Raw genomic sequence first — 13,726 nt, 5'->3', positions numbered from 1 at the left:
GTTCATTGATGGATTTTGGCCCATTCTCAGATTTGCCATCATGATAGACCTGGGAATGCATCAACATGCTGCGCTTCCCCAGGTGAGGCGTAACGAGGAGAAATATCTTTAATTGTCCGAGTTTTTTCCTCTTTCTGTGTGTGCTGCAATCGGCAGCCAGATGGAAAGAGTAAAATGCCTATCCTGCTTACAATGCGGAATCCCTTGCACCGTAGTGCAACGACTGAAATGCACTGTATTATGTTAAATATGGTGCATTCCTGCCCGTTCTCTTTCAGGAAGGAGGCTTGCTGCATTGCATTGAGTGAATCCTTGATAAATATGCCCCACAATGTTTTGCTTACTGCCTTGCAACCAGGGCCGGACTGAGAACCAAAACCGGCCCTGGCACAGTGCTCGGCCGCCCCCCTGTGGGTGCAACCGAGCTCTTTGTCAGGCCGGATTTCGGCCGATTTTGTTACAGGGCCGCTTTTGCAGCTATGCTGCAAAAACAGCCCTGTAACAAAAACGGCCCCTTGGCCCAAAACCGGCCCCCACCCTTGCGGCGCACCGGGGGATTGCCCGGTGCCCGCAACGGCCAGTCCGGGCCTGCTTGCAACTGGAGCAATGCACATCGTAGTAACGAAAAAGTTAAAAAAGGTTATGCGTCACTTCCTTCTTTGATTGTCCCCTTCACTAAATTAACTCTTCCATTAAAACAAATGATCCTTTCTCCCTTATCTCTTCGTAAGAACTGCCCGCACAGCATATGTCTGTAGCATTAAAAATTAGCAAAACATTTTGGGCATATTACACAAACCTTCCCGCCTGCCTAGGCGAGCTGTGAAATCACTCCCTGGTGGTAAAGACAGAATAAAATCCAGCACAGGCAAAGCCAATAGGCCTCGCTTTCCTTAAACATGCAAACACAATGCTAATAGGTCAATTTTTTTTGGGGGGGGGGGAAGTGTTTGGTTATAGTTGACAACTTTGTTCTTGAACTACCGCAATATGGATGCTGGGAGCTGGGCCCCTTATTGGACAGACTGCATTGGCAGAGTTAAACTGCGCCCTCTGCGTAAAGTGTTATGAAAGGGAGTCAAAAACGAAGTTTACATTGTTAGTGGTGAACTAACAAGCCGTGAACAGCAACATATTGTATAGTATATACGTATGCCCATGAACCAATGTTTTGGTGCGGCCATAATAAATCTTTGTGTAGCAAAAAACTGTACATTCAACAACATATTATCAAGACAGCAAAGTTAAGCAAATGATCTTGCAAGGGTGATTTAATGAACACCTTTAGCCTACTATGAAGACAAATAGTATGTGTTCGTGTTTCTTAAATCAGCGAACCAGCAGTTAACATGTCGTCAAGTCAGTAAAATAAGTACATCAAAGAAAACACACTGATTCAAAGTCTACAAAAAAGTGATGGGTGGAATGCTTGAATTAATCTCACTCCACTGGTAATCCCTTGGGCTGCATCCCTGCCCATCGTTTTGTTGCCCAGCACGCCACCTCAGATTAGACCCAGTCATCCACATCGGCCTTGGTCGTGCTCCAATAGGAAAAGTTCAGACTGGACTGCCAGGCTGGTCCTCTCTGCACCAGAAAAAATAAAAATACTTGGACTTGTATAGCGCGGCTATTCAGCCGTGAGGGTCTCTAGGGCTGTCCATAGACACGGGGAGATTAAGAGACTTCCAACACCAAGACTCTGGATCCCCAGCTACGAAGTCAGCAGCTCTGACCCCTATTCCACACCCTCTCCGGTGAAGTGAAGCAACAAGAGAATGTCTGGGGCATATTTACAAGTGCTTTATCTCCGCTTTATTGGCTTACAAAGTCAAAAAAGCGGAGAAAAAACCAGCGCCCTATTTACAAGACGGTGCTAACATGCCTAATCGCATGTTAGCAGCCTTTTTCCCAACGCCTCCCTTTTGCATCTCCAATGAGATGCAAAGTGGGCATTACTGGGCATACCCCAGATGGACTACCTTGCAAATATCGCTAATGTTTACATCGCAATATTTACAAGACAGCCCACATGATTTTAGAAGACATTAGATTTTTGCAAAACTGCAGTTTTCGCCAAAATCTAACGTCTGCTAAAATCCTGATTTAGCCATCCCTAACATAGGGGGTGGATTATGCTGATATGACCATGTGGGTCGTATCAGCAAGGTTATCGCCCTTTTGCAGGGAACATCTCTGGAAAACCAGCGATGTTTCCTGCAAAAGGGAGATAACCTCGCTATCTATGAAATTTTTATCGCCCTGGAGTAACGCGTTGTTAATAACGCGCTACCAGGGCGATAAATGCCTGAGATAGCCTGCGATAATATAATTATCGCTAAGCACGGCCAGCGATGATTATCGCTGGCCGTTGTTAATATGCCCCGTCTGAAAGCAGGAACACTGGAAAATTTGGGAACAGTCTGGAAAGTTTGGGAAGAGTTAGTGGTTGTACACAATATTTTTTGTGGCCTATAACACTGTGAAGTAGTGTGGCTCACTGGTTAGAGGCGGCAGACCCGAGAGCAGAGGACGGCCCGGGACCAGGGTTCGATTCCCGGCGCGGCAGGTTTCTGGACCAGGGTCAGTGGACTCGATAATTCTCTCGCCTCGGTGCCCACTCTGATCAGCGATCAAACTCGGCAACTCTGGGCATTAGCTTGCCTCATCTTCACTAACGGCCCCACCAGACCGCCGGGGATGCCTGGTCTCACCCTGGAGATACCCATTAAGGGACCATCTCTCAGGGAAGCCAGGAAGGGTTTCGCAGCGGTCAAAGCGCCTTGGGACCCTACGGGTAGGTAGTGCGCTATATAAATGCCTATACATTTACATTTACACTGGAATGTTTGGTGAAGCGTGTACTGCAAGAATACATTCATTTAATTGGTTGGTAGTGGAAGAGAACACCCAGACATTGGCTGGGGTGTAAAGGTAAGGGTTTTCTCGAAAGTAAAAAATATTTTCCCATGGAATAAAAGAGGAAGAAAACTGACATTGTACAGCAATATCATTATCCCTTGTGTAAACGTGGACTTTGTCATTGTGGACTGTGCAAAATTGTGCATGCAGAAATGCCTCAGTAGTTGAAATTGCACATTCACAAACGTGTTCCAGGAGCAAGCCTGGAAACGAGTGACTGTCATTTTTCCTGGAACATTCTGGAAAATCCTTGTCAAGACCCATAAAACCTAAAGCTACACTTATGCGAGGTCGCAAATGCCAGAGTCTATATGCGTGCACTTTATTAAGAATGGGAACCAAAGCGTTTATTGGATCCGCCCTAAGCACATTAATTCTCTTATGGATGCACTTACTAGTTCACCTAAAGATTTTTCTCTGTGTTTTCTGTTCTTGCAGAACTGATCCCTCCGAGAAAATCACAACGAATGGAGTACTTGTGGTAGGTTCTTGATTTTCACTAGTGTGGAGATGTTCACGTTTCCTTGTGAGTGTGTAACATACATAGATACGCTAAGAGAGCACCAAATATCAAGCTAACAGTTTTCATTACTGCATGTAATGGACAACCCTAGGAAATATCTAAAGCACCAATTGTTGACAAATCAAATCTAACATCAATATATTAAGCTGTCCAAAATCGTGTGAGGGCGGTTCCACTCACCCACCTAGGCTGATTTACGCCCCTGTCTTGCATCTGATGAGCAAGTACACTACAATGAATGTAGACCTGGATATCTGTACCTGATGGCTTCTTCTCTTTTCACATCATCTCTTGCAGTGCCGTGAACTTTCCTGTTTAGAAATTAAGGTTGACAAGCAGAAGAGTGCCAAAACTTTCAATGGTAAGGGGGCGCCTTTCAAGGGGTTCTTTTCAGTATTTCCTGCATTGCCAGTGATGTCCCGCCTGCCCATGATTATGTCAGAGCTTGATTTGTAAAATAATACGGGCAGGGGTCTAAAGGTTTTCTTAGAAGCCTGCCACAACTGCTGCCAAATGCAAGGATTTCCAGTTACCAATGCTGCCTGGTCTTGATTCCACCTCACACCTCTTCCTTCCACCACCCTACACTTCCTGTCTCGTTATCTCACTCTTTCAGGTTCTTTTTCATCCCTGCTTTCTCCCTTTGTCACTGTTTTCCTTTTTTCCAGTCTTCTTCATTCTCTCTCATTTGCCTTTCTCTGGGTCAAAATCTGATGCTGTAAATTATGTCCTCGTCTGCAAAGATGCGAGGCGGCGTACACCACCGACAAGCGAAACATTAAACAGTGGCTTAGTCAAAATGCTGTGTAATGTAAGAGAGGCATAAAAAAATGTAAGACTGACTACATAAAGTCTTCAGTTTTGAACTTTTGTAGGTAAACAATATCTTGTACAATTGTGTAAAAAAAATACATCTCTGAAATGGAGATAGACCTAAATGGATCTGCTGTTGCTCAAACATAGGACTTCACATCCCCATAAAGGCAGTGAGGCACCAGTTGTTGGTCCCAAACTACAAGCCAACGAAGAGGCTGGCATTGCGGTGAACGAGGTCAGGTGGAACCCTTAGCGACAGAGAAGAAAACCTCAAAATGCAGATCTGAGAAGTCCTGGGTTCGAGGTTCAAGTCCTTTGTGAAGACGGGATACTGAGAGGGTTCATTGGAATTTTTTATTTGGCAGGATATTTTTCACAGTGTTCCTTCATCTGGTTTATCCCCCTCATCTGTGATGAACCCTTACCTACCCTGGACCACCTTTCAGGCTGACACTGTTACACGGATACTTGAGTACAATTGCACAAGTTACTCAGCAACTAGATGGCAACCATTCACAGACCCTCCTTCGTGTTAGAAGTTTTCTGGAAGTATCTTGTAAGAATTTAGAGAGAGAATCTTTGGGGAAAAAATAAAATGACCTAGTTTCATTTTGTAGTATTTCCAGGTAGCAGCGTGCTTTTTTAGTTTATCCCTATAGGTTTTTTATATGCTTTGCACTAGATGAAGGAACAATCATGTGTTCATGTAATTGATGCTCAGTTTATCGAAGAATGAAAATCCAAGTTGATTCTTCCAATGATCAAACCGCAATGGCTTGAGTAACTCGTGGTTCATAGGTGTGCTCTTTATTCAGCTGAGATTACCTCTCAGCTTGCAGATATGTAGATTTTTCCTGTTTGTGCACCACCGAAGCCTCATAGTCTCAGATTATAAATGGACTGGAAAAGAGCATGACATGTACCTGGTGCTGCAATAACTTCAAATGCAAAATCAGTGTTTTCCATGCCAAATTCCTCATGTAGCAGAATTTTCTCGTAAGTTTTCTTCTAGTAAGTTTCAGCAGATTCAGATGCTGAAGCTTGCCATGGGAATGCTGCCGGGGTGGCAAGGTGATGGAGTGTTTATCAAAATACTCTGAATTCTAACCCCAGAGTAAATCCATGCTGGCACAAGGACCAGAGTCTACCCTTTAGAGTGGAACCGGGGCAAACGTTAAGAAATCCCTAATAGATGTCTCCTTTGCGATTGAAATAATGAAGCAAAATGTTATCCTGCCTAGAGTGACTAAACTCCTTGCACCAACTCTATTTACAGAGTTGCATATGTATGTCTTGGGGCTTCTATGTGGGCAACTGCCTACTGCCCTGGTCAATGATTTCATACAAAATGCTGTACTATTTCACAGGCTGAAAGCAAAACAAGCGATAAGGAATCAAGTGGTATTTAGTCACAAGTGTTCCATCTGATGAGAGATTGTCTTGGAGAATTCACAAAAGTCTGGAAAGCTGTCAAGAAATGCTCTCAGGGCTTCAGAGACTCTATACAATTGGATACACCCACCAAAGGATGATTCTTACAGATCAGTATCTTTGTTTGCAGTAAGATGGATGTTTGCATTGATTCACATTTTGGCAACTACTCATCATAGATTTGCTGTGGGTTGCAAACTAAAGGTGGTTTAGTGATCTTGAACATCTCAACAAATGAATGGAATGGTCAGAGTGGTGGCACTCTCTTACAATAAAGGGTTCTCAAAATCACTGATTAAGCATAGACATAATCCTCTGTGCATTCAAACCACTGATTCTAGCTCCAAATGTTTGCAGATGTCTATTTTGTGCAACATCAAACACAAGTACAATGTACAAAAAAACTCTTTGGTCTAGTGACGGTGACCAAAAGAGCAGCGTGTTAGACTTGTCAGCCTTAGGGTGGTCTTCTCCCAAAACCTTTGCCTTAATTCCTCCATAATTTTCTGATATTGTTTTTGTTGCCCATAGAACTCGGTGCACTTTGCCACTGATAACCACCGATAAAGTGCGTGTGGTCACACCTTAAAACATTGTCACATTAATGGTATACAAGGTTTTGTTCAAGATACTTCGCACGATTTAAAAAGGGTAGTACAGAGCTAAGGCCAAGGGTGCAGAAAAAGGGACAAATCCAGACTGGTCACTTTAGTGCAAATATTAAAAGAAATCAGACGTTACCTTTGGCAATTCAGGGCTGCTGTAAGCTGTAGTCTATAATGTACCTGGGAGGTCAAGTACACCAGGCTCTGTCTTCGCCCCTGTTGCATTTTGGGTGTGTTAGACCTGTCAGCCTCAGGATGGCTTACCCACTGACTTTTTGCCTTACCCCTCGACTTTTTCTGACCTTGCTTTTACTGGTATTAGGACTGAGCATGTTACTGCTGCTAACTAGTGCTAAAGTGCATGTGCTTTCTCCTCTAAGCATGATATTATTGGCTTATCCCCATCTGGAATATTTAACTTACTTCTAAGTCCCTAGTAAAGTGGCACTACATATACCCAGAAGCTGTACATTAAATGCCACTAGTAGCCCTGCAGCACTTGTTATGCCACCTGCTTAAGTGGCCCTGAAAACCTGACTCAGGCCTGCCATTGCAGCTTATGTGTACAGTTTCAACATGGCAAAATAAACCTTTTGCCAGACTCAAACATGCCTTTTCAATACATATATTAGGTACCCCTAGAGTAGGCCATAAAAAGTCACAGGGCAAGGTGCAATGTATTTAAAAAGTAGGACATGTAGTTTTAAGTTTTACATGTCCTGGTAGTAAAAAGCTCTTAAATTCGTTTTTCACTACTGCAAGGCCTCCTTCTCCCATTGGATAACATAGGAGTTAATGTATTACTTTTATGTATCTGTAACTTCCAAATGGGAACAAGTAATTAGTTCATATTTGGTGTCTTTGGAATTGAAGTAAAAAACCCTCTTTTATGATGAAATTGGATTTTTGGTTACAGTTTTGAAAATGCCACTTTTAAAAAGTTGGCATTTTCCTGCTTTCTCTGGGTCACATGACTCGGTGTAGTTAGCAGTTGGTCTTTGTCTATTACTTCTAGACAGCCACACACAATATAGAGCTTAGGTGTGCCAGGGTGGAGCATCACTGGCAGGGTGGGGGAAACGGAGTTAGTCACAGCCCCTCTTGCACTTGAATAAGCAGTGTCCTGCCTTCACACAAAAGATTATATACCCACTGTAGGTAGTCTGGAGTCAGGTCAGGGTAGGAAGGAAACCTGAGCACTTCAAAAGGGAATCCTCTAGAAATTTCTCCCACATCAAAGAAGGCACCAGGTATAAATATTGGACGTCAGACACCAAATCTTCAGTGGACTCCTGGACCTGTGGACACTACAGAACAACTGCTGGGCTGCTTTGCTGCCAGAAGGACTACCACTCTCCTGCCCTGCTACTCTGCCACTCTGCTGCCTGCTGCCTTACTGCCCTGCTTGCTTAGAAGTAAGATTGACTCCACACCCTTCATCCCAGGCTGAAGTGACACAAAGAGTCAGCCAGCTGACCTCCTGTTTCCAGCTTCACGGGCATACCAAGCTCCAGAGGCTCACTGCAACTGCCCAGCTGACCTGCTGCTTGGATCTACAATTGTACCTGCAATTGGACCTGCCTGAGCCCTGCTGGCCCCTACTGGAGTGAGTTCCTTATTCCTAACTGGTGCCCCTCAGGTCCTGGACCATTAGTGTGATCTCATTGAGGTCCCCTAAAGTTTTTGGGTTATTTGGGACATGCCTGTTCATGCCAAGACTGAGCCACCCGCACCAACTGTCAACGTGAAGTACCGGCGTACCCTATAACATCGACCGCTGTGGTGAACCCCCAACGTGAAGCTCCAGCCATGACTGTCCGTGACATAACAGGATCTTTGTACTACAGCAACTGCCATCCACAACACATTCCCTGCTCCTGCGAGCCCTCCCATAGTGAACGGAACATATTGCTCTGGACTGAGAAGGTAACTCTTTCAGGGGGACTAACCTGGTCTCTGTATACGACTCATGCTCCATTGCAGTCGGTCTGGACTTTCTTCTGGTTTTGCATGACCAGATAGTCGTGAGTGGCCTTTTGTACTTTTGAGTGCTATTTTCACCTAAATCTTTAAAATTGCATATCTCCGCTACTACTTATTGGATTTTTGTTGTTTTGATGTTAAATTATTTAGTACATTTTACTCTACTTTTTCTAAGTTTGTGTGGGATTTTTCTTTGGTTGTGTTTTCACTTCATTACTGTTTGCTGTGCTGCATAAATACTTTACACATTGCCTCTAATTTAAGCCTGGCTGCTCTGTGTCAAGCTACCAGAGGGTTGAGCATGGGTTAATATGGGAGTTGCTTGTGACTGCATCTTGACAACATTTGTGGTTGCTGCTTGAGGAGGTTCTCACTCTGCTCAACAAATAAACCAATGTCTTACAAAGTGTCAAAGTAATGACCGCATAATTGTCCCAAACCCACAGAAGCCACAGTAAAGGATGTGGCCCCAGCACTTCAATGTCACTCCTCTATACTACTATAATAAAGGAAGAACCTTGAGGCTTTGAGGCGGGTAAACTCGGGAACCACAGCTCCAATCCACACACCCGATACACCGTTGTAATCGTCAGGGTCTGCAGATGGTTATAGGCTATATAAATTTAAAAAAAAACATTATTTAAAAAATGTACATTAAAAAAAAGTAGTCCCTCCGAAGTAGCGCCGGCCACGACGTGCGTGCTCACGTCAGGAGCGCAGGGAAGAGCGGCATCCAGGAGCGCGACGAGGAGTGGCGGACATGGCACGGGGGAGGAGCGGTGACGTGAGGAGCAGCGGACAGGCCGGAGGAGCTGTGACCAGCGGCGGTGAGGAGCAAGGAGCAGCGGAGCAGTCAACTGAGGAGCGCGGGGGAGGAGCGGCGGCTGAGGTAAGGGGACCCACGGACAATGTCGGGGCAGGCGGGGGTCGGGGCAGGCGGGGGACTTCCGGGCGGGAGCCCGAGCTTCTGGACAATGTCGGGGGCGGGTGGGGGTCGGGAAAGCCTGATTGCTCCCGAACAAGGTCGGGACGGGCTGCTAGTTACTCATAAAACGGATCTTATAAAGGTAATCTGGAGAATGTCAATGCTCTGATTATAAGTTCAAGGCAAGTTGATCTCTGTGCAAAGATGAGTTTGCACAGCTATCGAAATTGCAAGTTGTGTTATAATGTTTCATAACTCGCTATTTTCCTTTGTCATATTCCGGCAGATGAAACTTGCTAACATTTATCAAGGGAAAAGGCATGAAAACATCCAAAACATGAGGGAATATGGGTCCGATGTATTGACATCGGATTGGCAAAAATTGGTTGCCATGTCTGTCTTGCATGTCTGTGATCGCATTTAAGAGAAGTCAACTTTTTTTTCAATGCAGACCGTACTCCTTAAGAAAAATGGGGCTACACTTAAAGAAAAAAAATATCTTTGGTTTTTTAAAGATTATTTGAGAGTTGCCAACGGTCCCCTGGACCTTGCCTACTCCCTAACAAACATGTATTTAACATTCACAAAGGTGAAGCATGCTAAATCGTAACCCTTCCCCTTTACAAATCAGCTACCACCTCCTTTGAGGAGTTAGTTTGCGATCAAAGTCGCAGTTGCAAACCATTGATGCATTGCATTGTGAATTGCAGTTTACAAGAGATGCCCTAAACACAGCCCTCCCAAATTGTAATTCATTATGCATTTCGTAACCCATTTCACGATTCGATAACCATTTACTGAATCATATAATGGGTTTAGTACTGAGTAAAAAGCCATTGAACGTGCATGCCATTGCCTTGTGATTTAGGGAATCACCATTTTTCAGCTTAGTACATTTGGCCTGTGGTGTATTAAAACAGATTCTGCATGTTTTGCCATATTTTCATGTTGAAATTCAGACTAGGAGGTATTTACCACACCTGTAAATATCTCACCATCAGGGTAATGATATTTAAGGGGTGTGATTTAGCTCACTCCATTCTGCACAACTTGTAACAAGGGCATAAGGGCCAGATTGACAGAACGAACTTAAGACTCAATCCTGAACTTACTACTATTTTGGTATTCACAGAATGCATTTACTACTTTTGGCATTCACAGAATGCACTTACTACTTTTGGTATTCACAGAAGTTAGGATTTTGTCTTAAGTTTGTCTTAAGACAAACTTAAGACAGACTTAAGACAAATTTAAGACAGACTTAAGTTAGGATTTTGTCTTAAGTCTGTCTTAAGTTTGTCTTAAGTCTGTCTTAAGTCTGTCTTAAGTTTGTCTTAAGTCTGTCTTAAGTCTGTCTTAAGTCTGTCTTAAGTTTGTCTTAAGACAAACTTAAGACAAAATCCTAACTTCAGTGAATACCAAAAGTAGTAAGTTCATTCTGTGTATGCAAAAAGTAGTAAGTGCATTCTGTGAATACCAAAATAGTAGTAAGTTTAGGATTGAGTCTTAAGTTCATTCTGTGAATCGCGCCCTACGTGAATTGTCATTCATACTTTCATTGGCACTGATACATACACTTTTCTTTATGCAACACAAACTCTGTATTGGGATATGTTATGAGCTTTTGAGGTAGACAAATTCCCATACCTATGCTTTCCATGAGAGATTGCTCAAGAGCTGTATGTAGAAAATGTGTGTTATTGTTTCAAGTGATACAACACAGCCTTCCTGCATATACTGGTACCAGGACGATAGCAGAATCGAAGATTTCACAACACCTAATGGTAATTCCAACTATATTCAATAACACAGACTCCCTCATTTATACAAGCTTATAATTTCCTCTCATTACTTCAAAACACTTGTACTTATTCCCAGATATTCCTCAACCTCCTGCTACATCCTGCCACTAACATTAAAGGCAGTTTCTACATCTGCCACACAGTTTCCTCTCAGATTGAACCCACATTAAACAGCATGAATTATGAGAGAGGGATCTTGTAAGGCCCAAAGTAAATATGTGGTAGTTTGGGGATGTGAACAGAGATGCTAGAAAGACTTTTAGGGATGAAATCTTCCTCAGACATTTTGGTACTCGGACTACAGTCCTCGCCCATGCAAGCACAAGGGACCTAGCCTGCTCTATAGTGGTCTCCTTCCACTTTCCTGCTCACAGTCGATGTCTATGCACAAATTCACAACCTTACTTAGAAATGTTAGCATATTGGCCTTCTCAACAGGAAATTCAGTGATTAATTTTGCGTAGCATTTATATCCCCTTCCTCCATGAAGAGCAAGGTGGATAGGCACTGTGGGCTGTGTGAGAAGTGTTAGCCCTGCAAGGGAGGACTTACAGTTTCATTGTTCTAATTTTTCTAATTCTAGCACCTTCCAATAGCACACATGTCACTCTATACAATTAACACAAGATGATACAAGTGAGGCAGCTCCATTGTGATTTCTTGAAAATAACCAATTTGCACGATTCATCTGTGAGCCCCATAAACCCCCTCCTTCTTCCCCAGCACAGTGATGCTGTGGCTGGACAGTTTTGGGTCTAGTGGGTGTCTGTGTTTGGGTGTAACTAGAGTGGTTGCTTATCTTGGGACACCACACATACTCTTCTAATCTCCAGCTCACTTTGCTCTAGGGTAAGAAGTAGATCTCAACTCCAGTTTGAGAGCAATAAACCCCAACATGCAGTAGGATATTCACTGTCATTAACACCAAAATAAGCATCTCATATTCTCTTTATTCCACAGCACCTCAAAAATCAGTTGTGTCAATCAGCAGAGCAAACAATCTCTAATTTCCCAAGGTTGGCTGAAGTTGATGTAGCATATGAATTATTTAGAGAGAGAATATTTGAGAGAAACTAAATTCTGAACTAATTTTTTAGATAGTAACATGTATTACTATTTTATCGCCGTTGATTTACATGCCTACGCTCTGGAGGCAGGACCAATTATTTGTATTCAATGTAGTTGATACTTTTTGTTAAAGAGCAAGTTGGTAAATTTCACACAAATATCACTGTAAACGCATCAGCCTTAAAGTCATTCCCTATAAGAGGACCTGGTCGGCTGGTCCATCCTCAAGTACCTTTGCACAAATGTATATCAATCAATCAATCCATCAGAGATTTGTAGAGCACGCTACTCACCCATGAGGGTCTCAATGTGCTGAGGGGGGAGGAGGGGTATGCAGATCCGTTTCAGCCGAAGAGCCAGGTCTTGAGGGTCTTCTTGAAGGTGTTCAGGGAGGGGGAACTTCTGGTGTCTGTCGGTAGCTCGTTCCAGGTTTTGGCTGCAATGTCGGAGAACGATCTTCCGCCTGCTCTGTGGATGCACGGGGGTTCAGCTAGTGCGAGGATGGCAGATTGGAGGTTTTGTTTGGGCACGTGGAAGTTTATTCTGTCGTTGAGGTATTTGGGTCCGGTGTTATGCAGGCATTTTTAGGCGTGGGTGAGGATTTTGAAGGTGACTCTGTTCTCCACGGGGAGCCAGTGAAGTCTCCACAGGTGTTGGCTGATGTGTTCGTACCGTGGGAAGGAGAGAACCAGTCTGGCCGCAGTGTTCTTTATCGTCTGGGGTTTGCGGAGTAGGGATTTGATGATGCCGCGTAGAGAGCGTTTCCATTGTCGAGTTTGCTCGTGATGAGTGCGAGGGTGACTGTCATCCTTGACTCAGGGGGGGATCCATTTGAAGGTCTTTCGAAGGATGTGGAGGGTGCTGAAGCAGCTGGAGGTGACGGCGTTGACCAGTCGGGTCATGGCGAGTGATGAATCGAGTATGATGCTGAGGCTTTTGGCGTGGTCTGGGGGGTGGGAGGACTTCCGAGGGCAGTGGGCCACCAGGTGTTGTCCCATGCTGAAGGGGTGGGTCCGAGGACGAGGACTTTTGTCTTTTCGGTGTTGAGTTTTAGGCAGCTGTTGGTCATCCAGACTGCGACGTCTTGCATTGCTCTCTGGAAGTTGAGTTTTGCAGTGGCGGGTCCCTGGTGAGGGAGAAGATGAGCTGGGTGTCATCGGTGTAGGAAACGATGTTGAGGCTGTGACGTCTGAAGATGGCTGCGAGGGGGGCCATGTAGATGTTGAAAAGGGTCGGGCTCAGTGATGAACCCTGTGGGACTGCGCAGGTGATTTCAGTAGGGGCGGAGGCGAAGGGTGGTAGTCTGATTCTTTGGCTGCTTCCGGTGAGCAACGATCGGATCCAGTTCAGGGCAGTTCTTTGTATGCCGACATAGTGTAGTCTGTCGGTTAGTGTGCGGTGAGAGACAGTGTTGAAAGCTGAGGACAGGTCCGGGAGGATGAGGGCTTTGGAGTGGCCTTGATCCAGGAGGGCGCAGATGTCAGCTGTTGCGGCGAGTAGGGCGGTCTCAGTGCTGTGGTTGTTTCGGAAACCGGATTGGGACGAGTCGAGGATGGCGTCCTCTTGTCAGTTCCCTGTTGACTGCTTTCTCTTCCACCTTGGCTGCAAAGGGGAGGAGTAAGATGGGCCGGTAGTTCCTGAGGTTGGTGGG

General features: G+C 44.6%; 1 protein-coding gene across 2 annotated transcripts in view; it reads left to right on the top strand.

The window, feature by feature from the left end:
- LOC147689747 (cytosolic phospholipase A2 delta-like) overlaps positions 1–13,726 on the top strand; it is a 164,854-nt gene that overhangs the window by 50,851 nt on the left and 100,277 nt on the right. For both annotated transcript variants that reach the window (XM_086937227.1, XM_086937226.1), the window contains exons 6-7: positions 3,361–3,403; positions 3,743–3,806. In XM_086937227.1, coding sequence (XP_086793353.1) covers positions 3,361–3,403; positions 3,743–3,806 — 107 coding nt within the window. The remainder of the gene's footprint in view (positions 1–3,360; positions 3,404–3,742; positions 3,807–13,726) is intronic.

The sequence above is a fragment of the Lissotriton vulgaris genome, chromosome 9, assembly GCF_964263255.1.
Source record: "Lissotriton vulgaris chromosome 9, aLisVul1.2, whole genome shotgun sequence".
NCBI lineage: Eukaryota > Metazoa > Chordata > Amphibia > Caudata > Salamandridae > Lissotriton > Lissotriton vulgaris.
Note: the sequence above shows the minus strand (reverse complement) of the source record. Positions and strands in the feature narration are given on the sequence as shown.